The 26,194-nt window shown below is 40.9% G+C and overlaps 1 protein-coding gene across 2 annotated transcripts in view; it reads right to left on the bottom strand.

Annotated features, from left to right (window-relative positions):
* Nucleotides 1-26,194, bottom strand: part of RASSF6 (Ras association domain family member 6) — a 67,685-nt gene that overhangs the window by 33,182 nt on the left and 8,309 nt on the right. The window contains exons 1-2 of one of the 2 annotated variants that reach the window (XM_043969480.1): nucleotides 23,155-23,204; nucleotides 20,959-21,046 (exon numbers count right to left, since the gene is read on the bottom strand). In XM_043969480.1, coding sequence (XP_043825415.1) covers nucleotides 20,959-21,023 — 65 coding nt within the window. In that variant the 5' untranslated portion in view covers nucleotides 21,024-21,046; nucleotides 23,155-23,204. Of the gene's footprint in view, nucleotides 1-20,958; nucleotides 21,047-23,154; nucleotides 23,205-26,194 lie in introns of those variants that run through there. The other variant, XM_043969479.1, reaches the window with a different exon arrangement.

Below are 26,194 nucleotides of genomic sequence, written 5' to 3'. Positions count from 1 at the left end.
TTATGTGACATTTCCTGGGTACACCATGTGCTGTGGTGGATACCCCAAATCAGCTTGTGTTCTGCCTTTCTTAATGTGAGAGAAAAGGAAGAAAAATGACTTCAATGTTCATGTACGATAGCTCTGTCTTCTAAAGCCTTGTTCTGTCAGTCCAAGTCACTCCAAGAATAAGGAGTCAGGGAAGAGAATGTCATCTATTCTGGGACAGTGGGTTACAAACCTTATTGTAAATATAAATAGTGCTTCTAACTACCTTCAGTTCAGTTTGAGTCTTTTGCCCATTTTCTACCAGGCCAGGATGATGCCAGGCAGTCCAACCTGGCACTAGCGCCTGTTCAGTCCAGGGCAATGTTGGGGGACAGGGGTAACCAGGCATGGGGGGCAGAAGAGAATGATAGCTGTGGGGCTTCTGCAGGGAGGGGCAAGAAGGCGTGTTCTAATGAGTTAACACAGGGTGCAAAGTTAAGCGTGAAATGCTTAGGAGAACTCTGTACTTGGTGTATGGTAGATGCTACTGCTTCTGTGATGGGAATTACTCCTGCTTCAAGGTAGGGGAAGGAACAGCATGCTTAGCATGAAATTGCATCCTCAGTCTTTGAGGGATCCTTGGGCTGCCTTGAAGCACCACTTCCCACTGAACTGTATAAATAGATTTTGCTGATTTAATGGAAATCTGGGTGGATACCACCTTATATCCATACAGGATCATAGATTTAGCCCTAGAAGGGACCTTGGTAATCATTTGGTCCAAACCCTTTGCTTGGCAGATGAGTCAACTGGGGCCCAGAGAAAGAGAATAGACCAAGCTAGGTAGTGACACGGTCAGAGCTTGAACCTAGGTCGCCTGGCTCTAAAGCTAGAATTCTCCCAATGCTGCCTGACATGTGAGGGCAAGTTGTCTTTTGCCTTTCTTTGTACCCCTAGTGCTAAGCACAGTGCCTGGTATACAGTAGATGCTTAATAAATGTTGACTCATGGACTGACTGCTTCAGTATTTCAAAGAGCCACGATTTTCTCAGTATGGGTTTCCCTTCTCCTCCACCCTCAGCTCCACTGTAGACTGTGGTGGCCCCTATACATCATATTAAGCAGGTTTATTGAGCTGCTATGACCAAACACAAACCAAAAAACCCAAATAATCTCCTGCTATTTATATCTCTGGTGATAAACCTCCTTCAACCTGCCCAGGTTGGTCTTCACATGACAGATGTGCAATGTGTCCAGGGCTATGATTAAAGCCTTTCCCTCTTCAGCCATACAACCATAACTAGGAATTCTGCTGCCTAGGGCAAATTCAGATAGGCTCAGGGTTGCCAGGAGAAGGAACAGTCATTCTAGGAGAGAAGGGAGACAGGTGTAGGATTCCATCAGCAATCCAAGAAAGTGACTGCTCTTTCCCCCTTTTTCTTTTTTAGAGTTCTAAATGTCAAAACCATGTATTAGGTACATTGGTACATCCCACCCTCCACCCCTTCCACATGTTAAGCGAAGGAGGCCTGTTGCAGAAGGCTGGAGAAATGAGGAAGGTCAATAGAGCATCTACATCAATAACGCCCAGAATTCAGTCATCTGCCCTCTTGTGCATGCTTGGCCATTATGCAATATGGCCAGCTTGCACAATAAATAGCTACATTTCCTGGATATTCACAACTTTACAGTCTTGTATATTCTTTAAAATTGAACTTGAAAGGCAAGAACTCCAGCTCACTGGAGTTATAGTAAAATCTGATGTCCCATTATTATTCAACAATTATAGCCTCTAAAATTATTTTCTCCAATATTAGACCTTTATAGCAGATGACATTAAGGAAACTGGTTTTTCTTTTTCTTTTTTTTTTTTTTTTTTGGCGGGGGAATGAGGGCTAAGTGATTTGCCCAGGGTGACACAGCAAGTAAGTGTCAAGTGTCTGAGGCCGGTTTTGAACTCAGGTGCTCCTGAATCCAGGGCTGGTGCTTTATCCACTGTGCCACCTAGCTGCCCCGAAAACCCATATTTCTTAAAAATACAGGACCACGGGGCAGCTAGGTGGCACAGAGGATAGAGCACCGGCCCTGTAGTCAGGAGTACCTGAGTTCAAATCCGGCCTCAGGCACTTAACACTTACTAGCTGTGTGACCCTGGGCAAGTCACTTAACCCCAATTGCCTCACTAAAAAAAAAAAATACAGGGCCAGATAATTATATTATTTTTAAAAATTTAAAGGGAAGAAAACAAGTTTTTATGTAAATATTAGGTCATCTACCCAGAAGTGGTAATCAGTTTATATCTACTGATAGCTACAAATAACAGCAGAGTTCCTTTTGCTAACTTTAGAATCCATTTTAGTCTCAACAAGAATTATGAAACATATATATGTGTGTGTGTATATATATATATATATATTGGATTGTTTGCTGTGTGGGGGAGGGGGGGAGGGAGGGAGAAAAATTGGAAATTGGAAATCTTATGTAAACAAATGCTGAAAGCTATCTCTACATGTAACTGGAAAATAATAAAATACTTTTATTTAAAAAAAAAGAATTATGAACTTAGAGGTAGCTTGGTAGTATAGTGGGTAAAAGTGCTACATTTGGAATGAAGAAATTATGAGTTTCAATTTTGTTTCAGACACTAGTTGTGTGACCCAGAGCAAGCCAGTTAACTGTGAAAAAATAATGGGGTTTTGGGGACTCAGATGCCACCCCACACACACACACACAGAGGTACTCTGGCTGGTTTTGCAGGGCCAGCCCTGAGTCAGGAGAATTTCAAAGGAAATATAGATCAAACTTCCTAACTAACTAAAGTTAACTAACTTAAGACCACCTTCAAGTCATGTCAATCAATGAATTTGAATGCTACCAGCCAATAAGCTTGGAGCCATGTGTAGGGACCACCTTGCTTCCGGACTGCAAGTAGCTTCTGCTCTCACAGGCACAGGAGCTGCTTCTTTTTGGCCTGAGATTCAGAGGTGGTGGCAGCACCTTGTGCTAGGTATGTAGGGCTTCTGAACTTCCTGAACTCCATGTGTTCTCTCTTCACTAATATTTATTATACTTTAATAAATGCTTAATGCCCAAAACTGGTGCAGTAGCCTCTAATGTCTAAGTAACAAATATATGATAAATCCCAGCTAATTTTCCCTACATTTGGGACAGTAATAGGTAACCACATTAAATTTTACATATCACATATGTCATATATAATAGTCAGTTAACTTTTGCCTGATTCAGTTTCCTCATCTCTATAACTGGAATAATAATAGCAGCTACCTCACAGGGTCGTTATGACCCAGCTTCAAATCCTGCCTTAGATACTTACTAGCTGTGTGTCCCTGGGCAAGTCATTTAACCTCTCAGCCTCAGTTTCCCCATCTGAAAACAGGGGAAACAATATTCTGAGGATCAAATGAGATAATGCACGCACAGTGCTTAACAAACCTTAGAGCCATGCGAATGTTCACTAATACAGAGCCCTTGCATTCCCAGTTCTATGGGCTTTACAGAGCCCTTCACATTCTCCAAACTCCCTTTCAAGGCTTATTATGTATGACTTCCCTTCTATACCATAGTCAATTGCTCTTTCTCACAGATACACGATTCCATCTCACCTCACTATGCCTTTGCACAGGCAGTCCCCTACACCTGAAATGCCCTCCCTCCTCACCTCTTCCTCTTCAAATTTCAGTCTTTGGAGACAGCTAGGTGGCACAGTGGATAGAGCACTGGCCCTGGATTCAGGAGAGCCTGAGTTCAAATTGGGCCTCAGACACTTAACACTTACTAGCTGTGTGACACTAGGCAAGTCACTTAACCCTCATTATATACTGTCATACATCTAGGAGCATGACTTGAACCCAAGTCTTCCTGATTTCAAGGTTTTCCTTCTATGAATTATGATACTTTGCCTCTTCAAAGTTCTTTTTTTTGGGGGGGGGGTTAAAAGGGAAACCAAGTCAGTGTTGTACAAAATCACAAAGGGGACTCCCTCTATCAATGCAAATTAGATTTCCTGAAGCTTGAATATGCAGGAGATTGGTGAAGCAAAATATACAATTAGAAATAAGTGTGAAAATTTGCCCAGGATGACACAGCCAGCATTTGTCAGAGATGGGATTTGTACCTGGGTCTTTTGACTCAAAGGCATCTCTCTCTCTCTCGATTACACCAGGCACCTCCCAACATGACCTAAAGGATCAAGTCCTACCTTTTGGTTTCCTTTCTAAGGCTTTGAATGCTCAATATTATCTTTGAATCTTGAGACAACTGATCCAACTGGCAGCTCCAGTTCTGCACCTGTTCCCCACCTGGAAGACAGGGCTAGGTTATCTTTATCTACAGGTGTTTGAGCTCTACCAATAAACCCACAGATTAGGGAGAGAAGGAAAGCAGGACTCCCCTTTCCCATTTCATGCAGACCCAAGCGGGTTGTATATTCGGCAGCAGAGCGACTGGACCATGGACATGGAGTTTGCTCAAGTCTGTACCTACCCATGATGCTGCTGGGTGGGCAGTCATTTAGGAAGGCAGCCATTGTGGTTGGGAGTGCTTTTGCCACCTTCCTACATCTTACGCTTCCCCCTCCTCCCTCACATATGCTTTGATCCAGTAACTCCAGCCTCCTTGCCTTTCTTGGAACAAAACACTCTATCTTCCCACTTAAAGCATTTTCTCTGGCTATCCCCCATACCTGTGATGCTCCTCCTTCTCATCTCCCCCTCCTGGCTTTCTTCAAGGCCTAGCTAAAATCTCAACTTCTTCAGGAAGTTTTTCCTGATTCCCTTAATGCTAGTTCTTTCCCTCAGCTCATTATTTCCATCATCCTCAACATAACTTGTTTATCCACAATTATTTGCATGCTGTCTCCCCCCATTAGAGTATAAACTCCTTGAGGACATGGACTCTTTCTTTGTATCCCTGGAGTGCCTGGCACATAGTAGATACTTAATATTTGTTGGCTAACTGGTGGTGCTACAAGAACTTTGCTTTCCAAGCACATAATGCCCATGGCCCTTCCTTGGCCACACCCTAGTAAACTGTCTCAGTAGACAGGCTAAACCAGGTCAAGAGTAACAGACAGGCCTCAAACCTGTCATTGAATTAGGAGGATGTCTACCCAAAGCATGTGAACACTTTCTCCACCCTCCCCCTCCAGCCTACACACAGTGGGAGGATGAGAACAATTTGTTTCAGTGGCTATGAAGGTGGCAGAAAAAGGCTCTGGGGAGTGCTTAGAGATTGGTTAGGCGTTGAAGACACCAAGGTCATTCACTGCAGACTCGGTCAAGGCCAGTAGTCTTGATTTTTGTCCTGCCATTGGACTTTGACAATTCAGGAACAGAGAGTGAGGCTGATGACTTCAAGTAACTCTGCCTCATTTCAATCCAAATGATGTCATTGGCCCTTTTTGAAAATGAAGGACAAACAACAAGGAAGGCAAAGGGGTGAGAGGTACTGCCTCTCTTTTATTCTATTCCAAGGCTCCGGCTGCACTTGGAGGGACTTCTTTTTCCCTTTAAATCTGTCTTTTAACCTAATTTTAACCTAATAGCACCAGTGAGAGAAGGACCATCAACATATGTAATGTGCTGAGTTCTCAAAGATATTAGCTAGGTCCCAGAGGAGTAAAAGCATTCTTAAAGAATACCACCGGGGCAGCTAGATGATGCAGTAGTTAAAGCACTGGCCCTGAATTCAGGAGTACCTGAGTTCAAATCCGGCCTCAGACACTTGACACTTACTAGCTGTGTGACCCTGGGCAAGTCACTTAACCCCCATTGCCTACCAAAAAAAAAAAAAAAGAATACCACCATTTGAGACTCTGGGGGTGGAGCCAAGATGGTGGAAAGAAGCCAGGAAGTTGCCTGAGCTTTCCTGTTTTTCCCTCAAAAACAACATTAAATCAAGCCTCTAAACAGATCCTGGCACTACAGAACCTACAACAAGAGAGACACAATCCTCCTATTGAGATAATTAAAAAGACTTCAGGAAAGGTCTGTCTCATCTGGGTGAAAGGGAAGGGAGTCCAGCACTGCTCGGCTCAGCTGGCAACTCAGCTCAGTACAGCTGGGCTCAGTGGGCAGCTCAACACTTCTGCAACTCGACACAGCTGAGAGTGGGGCAGCTGAGAGCAGTGAGAAGCTTGCAACAGGATCCTTGTGCCCCAGGAGCAGACTTCAAGTTTATAAATTTAAAAATAGGCTACAACATGAGCAAGAAACAAAAAAGGACCCCTACCATTGACAGCTTCTATGGTGAAAGGGAAGACCAAAACTCAAACTCAGATGACTTTGTCAAAATGTCTACAAGTGAAGACTCAAGTGGGAAGATGATCTTGTCTCAAGACCAAAAAGCCTTCTTTGAAGAGCTCAAAAAGGATTTAAAAAACCAAATGCGAGAGGTAGAAGAAAAATGGAAAAAGAAATGAGAGAAATGAGAGTTACACTGCAAAAAGAAACACAAAAATTGACTGAGGAAAACAATTCCTTAAAAAATTCAATTGGGGGGGGGGGTGGGCAGCTAGGTGGCACAGAGGATAGATAGAGCACCGGTCCTGGATTCAGGAGTACCTGAGCTCAAATCTGGCCTCAGACACTTGACACTTACTAGCTGTGTGACCCTGGGCAAGTCACTTAACCCCAATTGCCTCACACACACATAAAAATACAATTGGCTAAATGAAAGAAAAAAATGGCCAAATGGGAGAAAAAATTGACCAAATGGGAGAAAAACAATGCAAGCAGTTTAATATCACTGAACAACCTTTTTTCCTCCCCTTGTTTACTTCTTTATATTTCTCTAGAGTCTTATATTTGGAGATCAGATTTTCTGTTCAGTTCTGGTCTTTTTCTCAGGAATCCTTGGAAGTCCCCTATTTCACTGAATGTCCAGCTTATCCTCTGAAAGAGAATGATCAGTTTTGCTGATCCAAGCTCCTTTAGCAAAGTTGCAGGATATAAAATAAACCCACATAAATCATCAGCATTTCTATACATGAGCAACAAAGCTCAGCAGCAAGAGATAGAAAGAGAAATTCCATTTAAAGTAATGGGAGATAATATAAAATACTTGGGAGTCTACCTGCCAAGAGAAACCCAGGAACTCTATGAACACAATTACAAAACACTTTTCACAAAAATAAAATCAGATCTATGTAATTGGAAAAATATCAATTGCTCATGGATAGGCCAATCTAATATAATAAAAATGACAATTCTACCTAAATTAATTTACCTATTCAATGCCATACCAATCAGACTACCTAAAAATTATTTTATAGAGTTAGAAAAATAATAACAAAATTCATCTGGAAAAACAAAAAGTCAAGAATATCAAGGGAAATAATGGAAAAAAATATAGAGGAAGGTGGGCTAGCCATACTAAATTTGAAGCTATACCATAATGTGGTAGTCATCAAAACTATTTGGTACTGGCTAAGAAATAGAGTGGTGGATCAATGGAATAGGTTAGGCACAGGAGACACAGTAGTAAATGACTATAGTAATCTACCATCTGATAAACCCAAAGACTCCAGCTTCTGGGATAGGAACTCTGTATTTGACAAAAACTGCTGGGAAAACTGGAAGAGAGTATGGCAGAAACTAGGCATAGGCCAACACCTTATACCTTATACAAAAATAAGGTCAAAATGGGTTCAAGACTTAGAGTGATACCATAGATAAATTAGGAGAGGAAAGAATGGTTTACCTCTCAGATCTATGGAGAGGAAAACAATTTATGTCCAAACAAGATTTAGAGAATATTATGAATTGCAAGACGGAAGACTTTGGTTATATTAAATTAAAAAGTTTTTGTACAAACAGAAGCAATGCAGCCAAAATTCGAAGGGAGGCAGAAAACTGGGAAACAATTTTTACAGCCAGCATTTCAGATAAAGGCCTCATTTCTAAAATATATAGGGAACTAAATCAAATTTATAAGAATCCAAGTCATTCCCCAATTGAGAAATGGTCAAAGGATATGAACAGGCAGTTTTCTGATGAAGAAGTCAAAGGTATCTATTGCCATATGAAAAAATGCTCTAAATCACTATTGATCAGAGGGATACAAATTAAAACAACTTTGAGGTACCACCTCACACTTATCAGATTGGCTAATATGACAAAAAAAGGAAATAATAAATGTTGGAGAAGATGTGGAAAAATTGGAACATTAATGCATTACTGGTGGAGCTGTGAACTGATCCAACCATTCTGGAGAGCAATTTGGAACTGTGCCCAAAGGGCTATAAAGCTTTGCATACCCTTAGACCCAGCAATACCATTATTAGGTCTTTTTTCCAAAGAGATCCCCTCCAATTTTAAAATATTTTTATTTAGAGTTTTGAGATCCAAATTCCATCAGTCCTCCCCTCCTTCTCACTCCTCCCTCCTCCCCGAGATAGTAAGCAATCAGATATAGGTTATACATGAGCAATCATGTAAAACATTTCCCCATTAGTCATTCTGTATAAAAAGACCACATCCAGCTATTGTTGCACACACCAGTATTTACAGAAAAGAACTTCTCTAAAGGTCATCGTTATAACTTGGACACAAACTTTTTATATTTCTCTATCTCCTTCAGGTTGGGTTTGCATGGGAGCTTTACTTGTTCTGTTTGTGAGGTACTCCTTAGGCAACCTGATTGTCCTCCTGATTCCAGGGGCTCACCACATTAGTGCTGAACTTTGTGCTGACACCTGATTGAATACCCTGTTGTAGCATAAAACCCCAAGGCTCAAGAAAACTGCCAGTCTCCTCAGTAGCTGGGATTATTGGCATGCACCACTATGCCTGGGGCAGCTAGATGACACAGTGGATAGAGCACAGGGGCAGGAGACAGGAAGACTCATCTTGTAAATTCAAATCCGGCTTCAGACACTTACTAGTTGTGTGACTGCTTGACCCAGTTTCTTGATTTGTAAAATGAGCTAGAGAAGAAAAAGGCAAACTGTTTTGGCAATCCAGGACCCCAAGAAACCCAAGAGATTCAAACCCCCTAGGCCAAGGGGGAAACAGCTCTCTCTCCCACCTCAGGTATGAGGTGTGACAGGACGTGACCCTAGTATGCTGATAAGCAATACTAAGGTCTTCAAGAGGGTATGCAGGTTATGGATGGGTGCTGCATATCCTACTGATACCCCATTATCAAAGATCCCCTCTTAGTTTTCTGGTTTTTGGATTTCTCCTTTCCTAATAATTCCCTTCCCTTCCTTTGTTTTGTAAAGATACAAAAGGCCATGTCTTTTCTTACTCCAATGGGACAGTCACCATGGTGATCTGTTCCTTTGGCCACATTCCTCTCTCCTAATAAATGTTTTTATTTCACAAGATTCATGGTGAGCCTCTGATTCTTTGGCTTAGCTAGCCCCTCAATCCAGGTTGCAAGGCCCCCCCAAACAAAACCACTCCAAGTATCTTTGCCCAAAAAAACACAAATGGGGTCATGAAGAGTCAGACATGATTGAACTACCACTACTACTATTACTATAGCTGGCTGAGAAGTCATCTGAAGAAAACACATTTGTAACCTCATTGAGGGGGCCAAAATAATCCCATCCCAAAAGTTCATATTAATGAATCAATATCAGCCTGAAGGGAAGTTTCCTGTGCTATGCCACATGGCTGTCATTGACCTTATCTCGGTTGACATTTTTATCAGACTTGAAGACACATTTAGGAAATTTGCAAATGGTATAAACTGTCAAGGAAAGGAAATAGGACAAAACCCAGAATGAGATAGATCTTCAAAACTTGGAACAATTTGCTTTTCTTTATACAACCAGGGCCTGACACATAGTGAACCCTTAAATTCTTGCTGACCTGACATGTAAAAAATACCTGATCAGTGGATGTATATAAGTTCGGATTATATATGGCACATGGGATGCCTGATCCCTTCTCTCTCTCCCTCCCCCAAAAGTTAATATGACCAGAAGTTGCATTAAAAGAATAACAGTTCACATTTATATAGAGCCTTATAGCTTATAAAAACTCTTTGTAAATATCTCATTTGATCCTCATAACAACCAGGTGAGGAGGGTGATATTATTATTCCCATTTTACAGATGAGGGAATTGAAGCAGACAGGGTTAAGTGACTTGTCCAGGGTCACACAGCTAGTAAGTGTCTGAAGCTGGATTTGAACTCAGTGTTTCCCAACTTCAGGTCTAGCACTCTATCCACTGAGTAACCTTGCTGTGGCACAAAAGGCCCAAATTAACTTTGTGTTAATCAGATCCCATCTACAGTATTCTGTTTCTTCTCAGCACATCTTAGTTAAAAAGAAAGTTAATGGTAAAATAAATAGATAGATAGATAGATAGATAGATAGATAGATAGATAGATAGATAGATAGATGAATGAATGAATGAATAAGGACAGCGAGGTGACACAGCAGGTAGAGTGATGGGCTTGGAGTCAGGAAGACCTGAGTTCAAATTTGACCTTACAGGCACTAACTGTATGACCCTGGGCAAATCACTTAACCTTGTTGGTCTCAGTTTCCTCATCTGTAAAAATGAGTTGGAGAAAGAAATGGCAAACCACTCCAGTATTTTTACCAAGAAAACCCTAAATGGGGTCATGGAGAGTTGGAGATGATTGCAACGATTGAACAGCAGGTTAAAAATTAAAAGTGCACATGGGGAGAGGAAAAAGATGCTGTGGAGGGATCTTGAGACAATTTCATATGAGAAATTTTTGAAGAACTTGGTTTCATTTAGCTTTTATTTAGAACACTAGACTTCAAGTCTGGATAATATCTGTTAAGTATCTGAAGGGCTGTCAAGTCACAGATTAGACTTCTGCTCTGTCTCAGAATGGAAAACCACAAGCCATGGGTTTTGTTACACAGAGGCAGATTTTGGTTTAACATAAGGAAGAACTTTCTAATAATTCAAGCCATCTAACAATGAATTATAATAGAGAAAGTGGAATGGTCCATAGCAGGCACTTACTAGCTGTGTGACCCTGGGCAAGTCACTTAACCCTGTCTGCTTCAATTCCCTCATCTGTAAAATAGGAATAATAATATCACCTTCCTCACAGGGTTGTTATGAGGATCAAATGAGATTTTACAAAGAGTTTTTATAAGCTATAAGGCTCTATATAAATGCTAGTTATTATTCTTTTAATGCAACTTATGGTCATAGCAAGCAATCCTCAGGAGTCAACACTTGGGTTCAAGGTCTGCATACTGACTGCAGGACCAGGGCAGATCACCTAATTCCTCTTTTCCCTGGGCAACTAAAAACCTCAACTATTGGTTTGTTAATCTATATCTACTAGGAATTCCTCCATACTGAGGAAATACCAGACCCTGACCAAAAGCAGAGTTTTCCTTTTTGAACATTAAGTTTACTATCACTAGAAGTACTTAAATACTACAAAATTTCTGCCTTGGGTTAGAGGCTGCCATGGTTGACCTCTAGTTGATAGAGCACTGGGTCTAAGTGCCTCTCACACATAAAGGCTATGTGACTTCAGGGTACATGACATTTAACCTTCAGTTATTGCCCAAGGCAAATCTTTATGGCTGCAAATTAGGGAACCATTGATCTTTCCTTAGTAGAGAGAATTTTCTCTTTGGTATTTCCCTTAATGAAATTACAAGTCCATCTTCCTTCCTCCCCCATAATTTTAGTTTAGTTGAGTATAATCCCTAAAGTAGAAAGAATCTTATTCCTGTTCATCAATACAGGACTTTCCTCTCCAATATCTCAAACAAGTAGTCATTCAACTTTTATTTGAGGATTTCTAGCACTCCATGAAATTTTCTTTGGGTTTAGGTCACAACCATATCTTCCTTCACATAGTATTTGTCAATTCATTGGTGTCCTGGAGAGGTCTCATTTTTTTTTTTTAAGTTAGGCAATTGGGGTTAAGTGACTTGCCCAGGGTCACACAGCTAGTAAGTGTTAAGTGTCTGAGGCCAGATTTGAACTCAGGTACTCCTGACTCCAGGGCCAGTGCTCTATCCACTGCACCACCTAGCTGCCCCTGAGAAGTCTCATTTTCAGTGTGAGCATTTACACCTTGAAAATCAGTAATAGCTACAAAACAGGGCTTGATTTATTGTTTGGTTTGATTGTCTAGACTTTAAGAGAGCCATGGAAAAATGCTAACAATGTAGATTAAAATTTAAAGTGTTTTGTGCATAATGTCTTCCCCATCCCTCCCCAGTCAGTAGTTAAACATTTACTAGCTAGACCCTATTTGTCATGCATACAACCCTTTAAGGCAAAAAAGACTACAAGATGTCTGCAGCTTCTGTGGTAGTAGCAGCATTTAATATAAATTGGGAAGGCTGATTTCTTGTGAAAAGGGCAAGGAGGATGTCCTTGCACTTGGATTGGTCTGGAGTAGAATCATTGGTGACTTCCTAGTTGCCTGAAGACTGAAATGCACCTCAGGAATAGTTGTATACATAATAAGGCATTATTTCATGTGCCTCATTATTGGTGTAATTATCACTAGATGGGAAGTACATCTTTCTGACCAGGCATTGCCTATGTAGTGAATACAGAGACAAAGGGGAACATACTCAACTTGAATTAACTGATCCTGATTGATCCTTTTTCATGGTGGAGTAAACTCTGAATTTATGACCCACAGATACCACACTAAATTCCAATCTAACCTGGCTCAGAACATATAAAGAGTGGTTAGTATCTTAAGTACTATTGAATCCTATTTATATAAAACTTTAGGTTGCTAAGCTCACAGTCTGACTTTGTGCCCTTCTCTAGACTGGAAGACAAAAGTAGAACACTCCACCTAGTTTTCTACTTCTTGTTGCTTAGATGTTTCAATGGTGTTCAGTTCTTTGTGACCCTATTTGGGATTTTCTTGGCAAGGATACTGGAGTGGTTTGCAATTTCCTTCTCCAGCTCACTTTACAGATGAGGAAACTGAGGCAAACATGGTGAAGTTACAGCCAGGGTAACCCAGCTAGTGTCTGAGGTTGGATTTTTAAAACAGGACTTCTTGACTCTAGGGCTGGTGCTCTACCCACCTAGCTGGGCTCATAGAAGGTAAAAAAATCTCCCCTCCCCTACTTCCAGTTATTTTCTCCAAGGCACAGGGGGGGAAAAGTTATTTAAAGGCAGCCTCACCATAGACCTGATCCTGAATTTCTGATGATCACTAGCTGGTTGTGGTCCTTAGATTCTGTCCCTAGCTCTGCCTCCCGGGGAAGGTCTGATTTAGTAGACTGAGTAGACTTGGGAGTTCTGAATTGTTATTTTCTACCACTCATCCACTTACCCACTGGAATCAAACAAAAACACATTGCGGGTAGTTTGTCCTCAGGTAAAGTCTAACCCCCCTGAGAGCTTAGAGAGTTTAATGGTCAGCTCTATTCTTTCTGTTTCTGCTCCACATCTTAGCTCTTTTTGGGAGTTCTGAAAAGGTCTGTTACATGTTTATCATATGTTTCAATTAAAAATGTTTCTTTTCCCTATCACCAGGGCCCCATTCTAAACAGTATTTATTTCAAGTTTTGTTTAAGACTAACAACAACACATCTACACTTTTCTGTCCTCTTAAAGGGGTCATTTTTTTGAGCCCTTTGATCTTGGTTTAATTTAAATCTCAAGTCCTTACTCAAAACTTTCAGAACCAGGTACCCTTATCTTCCTTTAACTGAAATCAGTATGGCGGGAAGCGTTCACACCTCTAACCTTTGGCCAAGCGAACATTACAGAAACTACTGAGTATCCGGGGGAAACACAAGTACTCCCCAGTCCAAAGCCAAGACAGAAGCATTCTCTGGAACAGTGGGCCTTTGTGTGAAATTGGGGCTCCCTGGAACAGGTGGCCTGGTTGCCTGTTTTCAGCCAAAGAGAACTGAAGGCTCTGGAAATCATGCCCTTTTACCTGAATTTAATGATATCCCATGAGTTAAATTCAGACAGTGAAGGCAGAAATGCCCAAGGGTGGCACAAGGGACTGTTCTCTTTCTTCGGCAGCTTCAGTGGGGTTGGCATTAGGTTCCAAGGTGTGAAGAAAGACAAAACAGATTCTCAAAGGGAAAACTGACCCGGTTCTGTTAGGGGAAACTGACTCTACACTCTTTATTTGGGGGAGTCTGGGAAGAGATTAGCTGCAAGCCACAGTCAAAGTGTTTTACTTTACTCACCTTTCAGCCTGATACCAAAGGCTTAGGAAAGACATCTTTCTGCCCTAGTTTCTGGACCTGATATCTTGGGAGTAGTAACCCCTGGGACACAAGGCAGGACTATAAACAATAGCAACTACAAAATCGGCAAGGGGGAAAACAAGAGATTGAATGTACCATACCCTTGCCTCAGGATAATTACAAAAATTCAGTTTTCATTTATCTTTTGTTTTTATATCACTCTTCATTTCTGAATATATCCCCTCCTCCCCTAAGACAGAGACCCTTTATAACAACAAGAAAGAGAAAAGAAAAAAAAAACACCCCTGCCAAATTAAACTCATCCATTTCCGACTAGTTAGTTGTGTGACCCAGGTTAAGTCACTAAACCTTTCAATTTATTTGCTCATAAAATGAGGTGGTCAGACCCAGTGACCTCTAAGGTCCCTTTTAGACCTTCCATGATTTTTTGAATGAAGGATGACAGTAATTTCCCTATTACTGTTGAGGGGATCATGCTTCTCCCAGTCACCCTGGCTCAAAATCCAGGTGGCATCCTTAACTCTTGACTCTCCCTCCCTCTGCCCCACCCCATATCTAAGAGTGTACTGCTAAATTAAAAAAAAAAATTTTTTTTTAAGTGAGGCAATTGGGGTTAAGTGACTTGCCTAGGGTCACACAGCTAGTAAGTGTTAAGTGTCTGAGACCGGATTTGAACTCAGGTACTCCTGACTCCAGGGCCAGTGCTCTATCCACTGCGCCATCTAGCTGCCCCCTGGTAAATGTTTAACAACAAGCCCTCAAAATATACAAACACACATACACACACAAATACATGTATATACATATATACAATATATTGCATATACAATATATAACATATATACAACATAAACAATAAATGATATATTTTATAAACAATTGTATATACATAATGATATATTGTATATACAATATGAAATATATGTATATACAATTGTATATATAAACACAATATATTATATAAACAATCATATATGTATTCAATATATTGCATAAACAATTATATATACACATATACACAAAATATTATATACACACATATATACAATATTCGAAAAATATACAAGCCCACACGCACAAGTTTAATTTTCATTATTCACATTTTCTCCATCATTTTCTGATTTGTAATGTTGAATGATTTCTGAGGTGTAAATGCTCCCATTGAAAATTTAACAATTGGCTTCCTGGAGCTGGCCAAGGGTTGCTGATTATAACATCTCTCCCATGAGCCCCTTCTCTCCTTTGACACTGCTACCAGCCTGGTGTAGGCTTTTATCATCTTACACTTGGACTACTGTTATATCCTGTTCATTGGTCTTTCTGCCTCAAGTCTCTCCCAATTGTGGTCCATCCCTGTATCTACTTAGTTGTCAAAGTGACCTTCTCTGGTATAAATTAATCCATCAATTTATAAGCATTTATTAATCACCTCTTATGTGTCAGGCACTATTCTAGGAGTTGGAAATCCAAAGCCAAAAATGAAACAATGCTTGACCTTATATTCCCCCTCCCCAACTCAATCTTTTCCCCATTTTCTTTTCTTATCATCAACAAGCATTTATTGAGCCCTTTCTGTGTACCAGGAATTGTGCTAAACTGGGGTGGTGGTGGTAGCAATTGTTGTTCAGTTGTTTTTCAGTCATACCTATGTCTTTATGACTCTATTTGGGGGTGTTCATGACAGAGATACTGGAGTGGCTTGCCATTTCCTTCTCCAGCTCATTTTACAGATGAAGAAACTGAGGCCAACAAGGTTAAGTGATTTGCCCAGGGTCACACAGCTAGTAAGTGTTTGAGGCTAGATTTGAACTCAGGAAGATGAGTCTATCTGACTTCAGGCCTGGTGCTCTTTCCACTGTACTACCTACCTGCCCTAGTAGTTGGAGGGAGGCTAAAAACATAACCCTTGCCCTCAAGAAGCTACCATTTTAATGAAAGAAACAACATGCAAACTATGTACATACAATCTATTCAGAGTAAACTGTGGGTTATCTCAGAAGGAAGGTCCTAGGGATGAGTAGGACTGGAAGTAGCCTTTTCCAGTAGATAGGATTTAAGCAGAGTCTCAGGGAATCCAGGATTGTTATTCATCCTTGTTCTAGAAGGGGACCAATGGTATCAGCAGGGTGATGTCTTGACTTGCAAGCCAGTTGGATTGAAGTGAGGAAGAGCTGTGCAAAGTCATCAGCCTCTTTCTTTTCTCTAGCTATCAAAGTCCAGTGGCAAGACATGGGTCAAGATGACTGGTGATGGCTCTGAAAGCAACCTGAGACCTTGGCCTTTTTAAGCTAAGGTCTTTTCCAGATTGTGGTTTGTCTGAAGCAACACCTATTCAACAAAAGGCTAGGTAAGAATGGAGGCCAAAGATGGCCTAGCTTGCCTTCCCAAAAGTATCAATCTGTTGGGGGTGGGGTGAAAGGAGGGAGGAAGACCCTCAGAGAAGAATTGAGAAGAAAGAGCATTGCTGGCCTGGGATGAAAAGGCAAGAGAGTTAGAAGATGGAATCTCATGTGGAAAGAACAGTAAGAAGACCAGTGTTACTGGGCTTTATTGTACTTGGTGGGTTAAAGTATAAGACTGGAGGGGCAGCTAGGTGGTGCAGTGGATAGAGTATCAGCCCTGGATTCAGGAGGACCTGAATTCAAATCCGGCCTCCGACATTTAACACTTACTAGCTGTGTGACCCTGGACAAGTCACTTAACCCCAATTGCCTCACCAGAAAGAAAGAAAGGAAGGAAGGAAGCAAGGAAGGGAGAGAGAGAAAGGGAGAGAGAGAGAGAGAGAGAGAGAGAGAGAGAGAGGGAGGGAGGGAGGAAGGAAGGGAAAAAAAGAAAGTATAAAACTGGAAAGGTAGAAATGGGCCAAGATGTGTTCATTTTCTTTACTGTGTTCATCACTTTGAAAAGCAATCAGTAAACTTGCTGGGTCCTTTAATATGCAAATTTTTATTATCTATTCTCAACTAGGCTATCAGGGTTAAGGGTCATTCCTCCTAGTGAATTTCCTGTATCTCAACTCCTATTCATAGTCAAACTCTTACAAAGAAAACTGTCTAAATTTGTTGCACTTCCTCATTTCCCATTTACTTTTTAACCTCTAGCCATCTGGCCTTAATTTAGGTCATTCCATTGAAACCTCCACTTTCCAAGGTTACCAGCCAAATCTGAACTGCTAAATCTCAGTGTTTTCTCAATCTTTATCCTTCTGGACCTCTCTGCAATTTTTTACATTTTTGATCAACTAACCGTACCCTTCTGTAAATTCTCCCCTATTTCTTGACACTGTTCTTTCCTGTTTTTTTTTTTTTTCCTTACTCTCGGATTGACTGCACCTTCTCAGTCTTCCTTATCACACCATCATCCTTGTCCCACCCCCTAACCACAGCTGTCCGGAAGGCTTTGTCTTTGTCTTTGTCTTCCCTTCTATACTTCCTCTTTGGCCTCTCTCAATGACCTCCTCTCCTCCCATGGATACACTTATCCCTATTGAGATGATTTCTGGATTTAATATTTCTCATGAATGGTGAGCCCATACCACAAGTTGCCTGTTGGACATTTTCATTTGGATCTCCCAAAGACATCTGGAACTCAGCATGTCCAAAATGGGACTCTATTTCTTCCAAATCCCAACTTTTCTCTATATTTCTCTGTTTTTCTTTTTTATATCTGCCTCCTCTGCACCACTCAAAGGCACATCACTTGGATTACTGTGATAGCCTCCTAAATGGTGTTCCTTCTTAAACCTAAAGCACAGGTTCAAAAAATGAGAGGGGTTCTCTATCACCTCTACCGCAGAATACAACCACCGGGATTTGAAGTCCTTCCATTTCGGCACCTATTTCAGACTAATCCCCTTTATGCACCCCATCTTGCAACCAAATTGGTCAATTTGTTCTTTCCCAAAGCCAAGCTTCACTCTCCTGTCTCTACTCTGATATAGACTGAATGTTCTATGCCAGGATTAGAGTCCCTTCTCACCTTCACATTTTAGGATCTTTTGCTTCCTTTAGTAATCCTTGTAGGTATCACCTCCTAGAAGAAGCCTTTCCTGACACCTTAAATCACCATAAGACTATCCTAATGCCCAAGATCTCCCTTCTTAAATTAACTTGTATTTACTTATCTACTCAACTAAGTTTTTCTTCTTCTTCTTCTTCTTCTTCTTTTTTTTTTGGTGGGGTAATGAGGGATAAGTGACTTTCCCAAGGTCACACAGCTAGCAAGTGTCAAGTGTCTGAGGCTGTATTTGAATTCAGGTCCTCCAGAATCCAGTGCCTGTGCTTTATCCACCACACCACCTAGCTGCCCCCAGGAAGTAAGTTCTTTGAGGAAAGGGACAATTTTTCTTTTTTTGTCTTTGTATCTTCTACACCTACCATAATTCTTGAAAATAGTAGATGGCATAATAAATATTTATTGCATAAAACTGAAGGTCAGGGGTATCCAATGCTTGAAAACACCTTTTAAGTTCAACGTTCTGAGTTCTTATTATTTGAGTTATTCTTATGCCAGTTTTAGAGGGGTGCTACAATTTTCTTTAAAAAATAAAAATAGACTGGGGCAACTAGGTAGTGACATGGATAGAGCACTGGCATGGAATTAGTAGGAACTGAATTCAAATTCAGCCTCAGACACTTGACATGTACTAGCTGTGTGACCCTGAGCAAGTTATTTAACCCCAATTGCCTTGCAAAAAAAATTGTATTTTTAAAATTACATGTAAAGACAATTTTTAGCATTTATTTAAAAAAAAGTTGAGTTCCAATTTTTTCTTTTTCCCTCTGCTCTCTCCCCAAAGGGTAAACAATTTGATATAGGTTATATGTGTGATGCTACATTTTTCAAGAAGACATCATACTATGTGAATTTCCAGCCAAGTTTCATAACAAATATTAAGGCAGGAGTAGGAAATGGAAGTCTGTGTTCAACATCTGGAAAACATCTTTTTGGGGGAATGTATTTATGGTGATCTGAGAGTTTTCATTTCCTTCGCGTTTTACTTAATGCTCCTTTTCAAAATTAACTGTGCCAGAAATGATTAGATTGTGAACTCTTTGAGATCAGGGATTTCTCCCTCTCTCCTTCCCTCCTCCCTCTCTCTCCTCCCCCTTCCTCCTCCTTCTATATATCCTCAGAACTCAACACAATACCTGGCACAGAGTAGGAGCTTAGTAAATGTTTCTTGAGTGGCTAACTTGGAACCTCTCCTTTTCCAGGTGAAGAATCTTAGGCTCACAAAGGTAAGGTTGCCAATTAGGGTTAGAGATTAAGGGTATTCCTAAATGTCTGAGCATCATTAGTGACACTGAATTAGTGAGAGAACTGTACCTAGTACCTAGAACTGAGGTCGACGCATGTAGCACTGTCTTGGGGTTCTCACCACTTTAGGCAGAAATCACCCCGGGGTCCCCTTACTCAATCTCCAAGGGATCTTCTTCGATCCTGTCATGGATGGGGGCTGAACTTTGAAAGACAAGCTAGCCCCTCTTACCCTAAGGGGTTGCCCAAGGGAGAAGTCTTGCAGAAGAGAGCAGGAAGCATTGGGGTAAACTGAGGAAAACCAGAGGAAGGCAGCCACAGCTGGTTCTGAAAGGCTCCTGATGAAAGAAGTTAATGGGTGCCAAGGCTGAGACAAATGCAAGTGTGATATAGACATCCTTCCTCCCCAGCTCTTCCTCTTCCTCTCACTTTTTCTCTCCTTAGATCATGAGGTCCTTCAGAGCAAAGACCTTGTTTTTTGCCCTTTTTTGTATCAGTAGCACTCAGCACAGTGCCTGGCCTCTTTTTTCTTGTTGTTCATTCATTTCAATCATGAGCAATTCTTTGTAACCACATTTGGGGTTTTCTTGGCAAAGATACTGGAGTGGTTTGCTGTTTCCTTCTCCAGCTCATTTTACAGATGAGGAAAATAAGGCAAACAGGGTTAAGTGACTTGCCTAGGGTCACTCACGTAATAAAGTATCTGAGGCCAAATTTGAACTCGGGTCTTCCTGACTCCAGACAAAGCACTCTATCCCCTGTAGCACCTAGCTGCACCCAAGCACTTAGTAGGAGCTTACATGCTTTTTGAGTGATTAGCTTTCATTTTGGAGAGAAAAGGAACCTGATACCTTCCTTGGGGCAGGCTTATTACTTGAAAACCTTGTTTCTACTTCTTAAAATTTGTTAACTTCCTACTTGCTTTGCCTTTTGAAGCTAGCTCATCTAATTTATGTGTGTCACTGCCCAGAAGCAGCAGAGGTCAGCAACAGTGCAACTGTGGAGGAGGAGAAAGATAGAAAACCTCAGCATCTTGCCAAAGCACTCTTTTCTGTCTTGAAGCTCAGAGCTCATAAAAGAGAATTATTGATTCATTTTTAAAACTTCCCAGAGCAGAGAGAGAAAAACATGTGCTGAAGTCTCACTAGATAAACAATGAATCAGCAGGCTGGTCTGCCTAGGGGTGGGAGCAGGGTGGGGAGAGAGGGATTGTGACTAGCTGGCCAGCACAGTCAGGGGCTTTACAATTTTCTTTCCCATTTTTAGTTAGTTTGGCCTGAAAGGAAAAACCTTTTCCAGAGGGGAAGGGCTGAGGAAATGGCTAGGGTGTATTAATGAACAAAACAAAACAAAAAGACTATACTAATGTCTAAGGGGTGCAGAGTGTGTATAAGAGGGGATGACAACCCTGCTCACCAACACTGCATCCAATAACAGCACAGCACCATCTCCACTAAATCTGGTTTCCAACTCATGCTCCTTCTAGCATACATACTGTGCAAATAGCAGCTCACACAAATCACACTCAGGTTGAGTGTTGCATGAAACTGTAGTTACCTGGTAATGGATTTCTTCTCACTGATGACTATCAGAGGAGGGGACTGGAGAGGATTGCTGGTCATTTTTCTCCACTCATTCACACTGGCTGAAATGACATTAAAAAAAATTGACAGAATGTTTGCTTCAGAGACTTCTTGACTATGTCTACTGGATAGCAAAAATTAGGAAGCAATTATCTGGCATGTTCAGTAAGAGGAATTACTATATTAAGATGGGGACTTATTTTCCAGTTTGATGAAAGTGTTTCACCAAAACTTTCATTCCAAATGTTTTATTGCTATTGTTCTGAAAGAAACTGTGTAGCAATATGAGGTGTAGGCATGGGATGTGATACCTTCTAGGTATACACAGGGACAGCCTCACCAGACCCCATTCCTCTCTACTACTGACTCTCATTCATTTCTTCTCTCCAAATTTAAAGTAGTCTGGTGAGTATGCTCTGGAATAATCTCAGAAATTACCCAAAGTTCAATATACTCAGTCCTCATGGAGGAGTCAAAACTGAGGATCTTTCTCATGAGGTGGTTTTCCTTCTTTAAATAGCAAATACTGAATTTGTAGGTTTAGATGAAAATCATTGTTAATGTCCTTGTAATTTATTAGCGATATCAAGTAACATAAACAAACATTTCTTTTTATGAAATAACATAAGAGAGAAAGGCATCCAGGTGGCTCAGTGAATAGAGCACTGGGCCTGGAGTCAGGAAGACCAGAGTTCAAATATGGCCTCAGACACTAACTAGCTGTGTCACTTAACATCTGTTTGCCTTAATCCACAGAAGAAAATGGCACACCACTCCAGTATCTTTGCTAAGAAAACCCACTGTACAGTATTGGCATGCTATGGTCCAAAGAGTAACAAAGACATGACTTAACGACAACATAGATAGACATTCAAACAAAGTGTAGAAGGGTGCCACAGAGCTCACAGCCAAGGTCCCTTTGCCCACTCCTGCTCACCCATTTGGTTTGGGGAGGAAGTAGTTTAAGAAAGGAATGCATTTGGGGAAAAAGGGGATGGAGGCTGAGACAATTAGAGAATTTGTGCAGTTGAGGCCCAAGTTGTGGAACTGACCCATTTAATAAATCTGTTCTTGTATCTTGTCTTTGATCAGTGTCTCTCATATGTAGTCTGCACAGGGGAGTGTATTCCTTTTTATACATATAGCAGCAATTCAACCCAAATGGACAAACCCAGTTCCCATAAAGCAAACGGAAATGCAAGTACTCAGGCACGCTGAAATCATGCTCTGACTTGACCAGCCTGCTATGTTTTGCCTAATATCCTTCTAGCCAACAGTGAATTTTGGAGGGTGAGCTCTGACATTAGTGACCTCCTTCCTTTAATGTTTCAGCTTACTGATACCAGGATTTAACTAGAGGTCTTAAGTGGAAAAAGTCCATTTCACTCCACCTTTTCCAATAATGGAATGCCTTATTGCCTGAACCTCTAAGCTCACCAACAGAAATGGACTGAAGGAGAGCAGAGCAAGAAGCTAGAGAGAGAGTTATAAAGTTTGAGAAACAGGTTCTCTCTACTTCAACAATACAGTGCTCTCCTATGTAATTATATTGACCAAGCTTGGCTCCAGAAAAGAATTGAGAAAATATGACTCTCCCCTCTTTGTAGAGGTGGGGATCTATGGGTACAGAATATTATATGTGCTGGTAAAATGGAATGTAATATAAGGACTATACGTATAGGTGCGTCAGACATGATTGATGTGTTGAATATTTTTTTAACTGCTTCCCCCCCAACCTTTCCTGTTAAAACTTTGTTACCAGGGATGAATCTCTGGGTAAAACAATGTGGAAGGGCACGTGTGTGTGTGTGTGTGTGTGTGTGTGTGTGTGTGTGTGTGTGTGTTTAAATGAAGGTTATATTTTCAAAGTTACTAATAAAAATAAGATTTAAAATAAATTTTAAAATTGTAATAGTAAAAATGACACAATGTTTTCTACTTATCTTTCTGTGCTCATTTCCCACCTGCTTTGTATTCCTTTGGAGGAAACCGATGCAGTCCTCAAAGCCTTCCTCCACTAGGAAACCTTCCCAGATGAACACTATTCAAATCTTTCACCAACCCTTTTCCCTCTTTATTTCAGTTTCATTAATTTCAAAATTACATATGATGATACAGAATTCTCTTGGGTTTACTGACCCCTAGAGAAGTAGGTACTTTATTTTCTCACCTTAGTATTGTGCTAGTGACCTGTGGTTCTTGTGCAGGTCTAACATCTATACCATAGGAGAATTTTCCTATGATTTCCCTTCAGCACTTGTCATTCCTTGTAGATCACATGACTATTTAAAAACCAAAACAACCACTCTGTGAATTAAGATTGATGAAGGACATAAGGGTATAGAAAGACTGTGTATTCTGATCTTCAAGGCTAATGGTTGTATGTAGGCTTGCTTCTTTATTACCCACTAATCACAGAGCATTAGCTAGGAGGACAAGCATGTTGAATGCTCCATAAGGGAATTCTTGGAGACAAAATCATAATCACGTTGTTATTTTGGCCTTCATTCTCAAAGAGGACCATGACATTGGGGTGATGTCATAACTCATACTGAATTGGATTTAAGTGAGGGAAGGCTGTGCAAGGTCACCAACCTCACTCTCTCCTCCACAGCCACCTGGGTCCAGTGGCAAGATATATATATCAGGACAACTGGAGATGGCCCCAGATGTTTAAGGCAATTGGGATTTAAGTGACTTGCCCAACGTCACAGCTAGTAAGTGTCTGAGGTGAAATTTGAACTCAGGTCCTCTTGATTCCAGGGCCAGTGCTCTATCCACTGTGCCACCTTACTGCCCATAATCACAAACCAATGAATTAATGAAAAATAGTTAATTAAAAACTCACTATGAAAAAGCCACTGCTTAGCATGGTGTCTTGTATTTTCCAAACAAATTGAAAAGTAACTCCACCCCAGCTCTCCAGGAACTGAAATTCTAATGGGGAGATGACACACATGGAAGGCTTTGGCCATAAGTCATGCTGGTTCTAGCTCACATTTATATAACATTCAAAACCTGGCAGGACCTTTCCCTCACCAAATTCATATGAAGTAGGATCACAGGATTTAGAGCTAGAAATGCCTTTAGCAATCATCTAATCTAATCCCTGAATTTTGCCAATGAGGAAACCAAAGTCTGGAGGGATGACATGGCTTGCCTAAAGTCATACAGAATCTGAATCCTGGTCTCCTGATTCCAAATATAGCTCTTTCTTACATACTACCATGGTGGTGCAAGCATTATTATCCACACTTTACAGATGAACAAACGGGTTCAGCAAAGTGAAGTGACTTTCACAGGGTCACATAGCTGGTAAATGGCTCAAACCTAAGTCTTTATTCTCCAAATCAAGTGTTCCTTCTGTCCCCCCAAGCTGCACATGAACAAAGGGTTGAATGAAGGAAATTCTGTGGTTTTCTCATTGGTTCCCAAGGCTGTGTTTTGTTGTGACCTGGTCCTGCAATTTATTTGATGTTGGGAACTCCCAATGAGGAACCTCCATTTTACCAGTGAAGACTGGTGACTACAGTTTAAACGATTTGACTAGTCAAACAGCCAGCATGTGTCAAAGGCTAAACTTGAACCCAGATCTCCCTGACACATTCTGCATCTTCTTTCCCAGTGCTTCTTTGTATTAATAAACAAAAATAACGAATGTCTTTAGGAAGACTGGGTATTTATCCTATATTTATACTGTGAATCAAAATCACTGGTGACCCAAGCTAGGTGGAATAAAGCCATTTTACTGTTGGTCATAGGCCATCAGATGGCCTAAGGAGATTTTAGGTGGTTGATTGAAAGGATTGGTGATGCCTTTAAATCATTCCATGGCTTTAGAAAGGAAGCCTATTGAATCAAATGAAACAGAAGAATACAAAACCAAAACAAACTCTCCCTCGCCCCACTGTTAAATGAAGATTGGGCAGGTCACAGATGAACCTGAGATTTAAGAACAAAATATTTTAGAAATACTTGAAAAGTCAGGACATGCTTCTGGCAAATGAGTCACCAATAATGAAACGGAAGGGAAAAATAAGCTTTTGCTCTTTTTTTCCTCTCTTACTATGTATCTGGTAGGGGTGGTTCTTAAAATTTATTCTGACCTATTGATGATCCTAAATGAACCACTGGCCTCAACACATGCCCCAAGACATCTGAAGGGAAGTCAGCAGGGGCATCAAACAATAAAGGCAAAGACAACACGATAAAGAGAGACAGTTATACATTATCTCTTTGGATATACTTACCAAGTACTTGGCTATTGATTTCTTTTTAGAACAACTCAATAGCAATAGATCTAAAAAATGTCAGCAGCATGCACAGGCATAAATTTCAGTAACCTGGTATGTTCAGTTATGTGGAATTGATCATTTCATTAATTAATGTTAAGCATTTATTACGTGCCTTCTGTGTGCCTGGTATATTCTCATTCATTCTCTCTCTCTCTCTCTCTCTCTTTGGTGAGGCAGTTGGGGTTAAGTGACTTGCCCAGGGTCACACAGCTAGTGTCAAGTGTCTGAGACTGGATTTGAACTCAGGTCCTCCCGACTCCAGGGCTGGTGCTCTATCCACTGTGCCACCTAGCTGCCCCATGGTATTCTCTTAAGGGCTGGAGATAGAAGAACAAAAATGAAACTGTCCCTAACCTATACTCAAATTCAACAAGGCCACTGGCTGAACCAAACTACCCTTAAGGAGCTTACTTTCTTGGGCAGGGGGGAATACAGGATACACACTCACATACTCGCACACATGCACAGAGAGAAATATATAGTTGTATGCAAGATCCATACAAAAGAATACAAAATAATTGGTGAGAGGAGGCACATGCACCTGGGGATACCAGGGAAGTCCTCACATAGAGGGTAGAAGTTAAGATGGGTTTTGAAGGATGCAAGTATTCTAAAAGTTATAGGTGAGGAGGCTCAGCATACCAGGCATGGAGGGAGTATGTATGTGGAAGAGATGTGAGGGAAAAACAACTACTCGGCCACTGGGTGAACTCCAGAGGATGTGAAGGGCAATGTTGTATAATAAAGATGGAAAGGTAGCCTGAAGTAAGGTTGTGAAGGACTTGAAATGTTAAATGGGGGAAATCTGCCTTTAATCTTAGAGGTACTCCTAGGGGGGCCTACTGGACCTTACTAAGTGATGTGGTCAGACCAGTGTTTTAGGATGATCATTTCTGCAGATGTCTAGACAATAAT

The sequence above is a fragment of the Dromiciops gliroides genome, chromosome 6 (genome assembly GCF_019393635.1).
Source record: "Dromiciops gliroides isolate mDroGli1 chromosome 6, mDroGli1.pri, whole genome shotgun sequence".
NCBI classification, from domain to species: Eukaryota; Metazoa; Chordata; class Mammalia; order Microbiotheria; family Microbiotheriidae; genus Dromiciops; species Dromiciops gliroides.
This window is presented reverse-complemented; position numbering and strand designations above follow the sequence as displayed.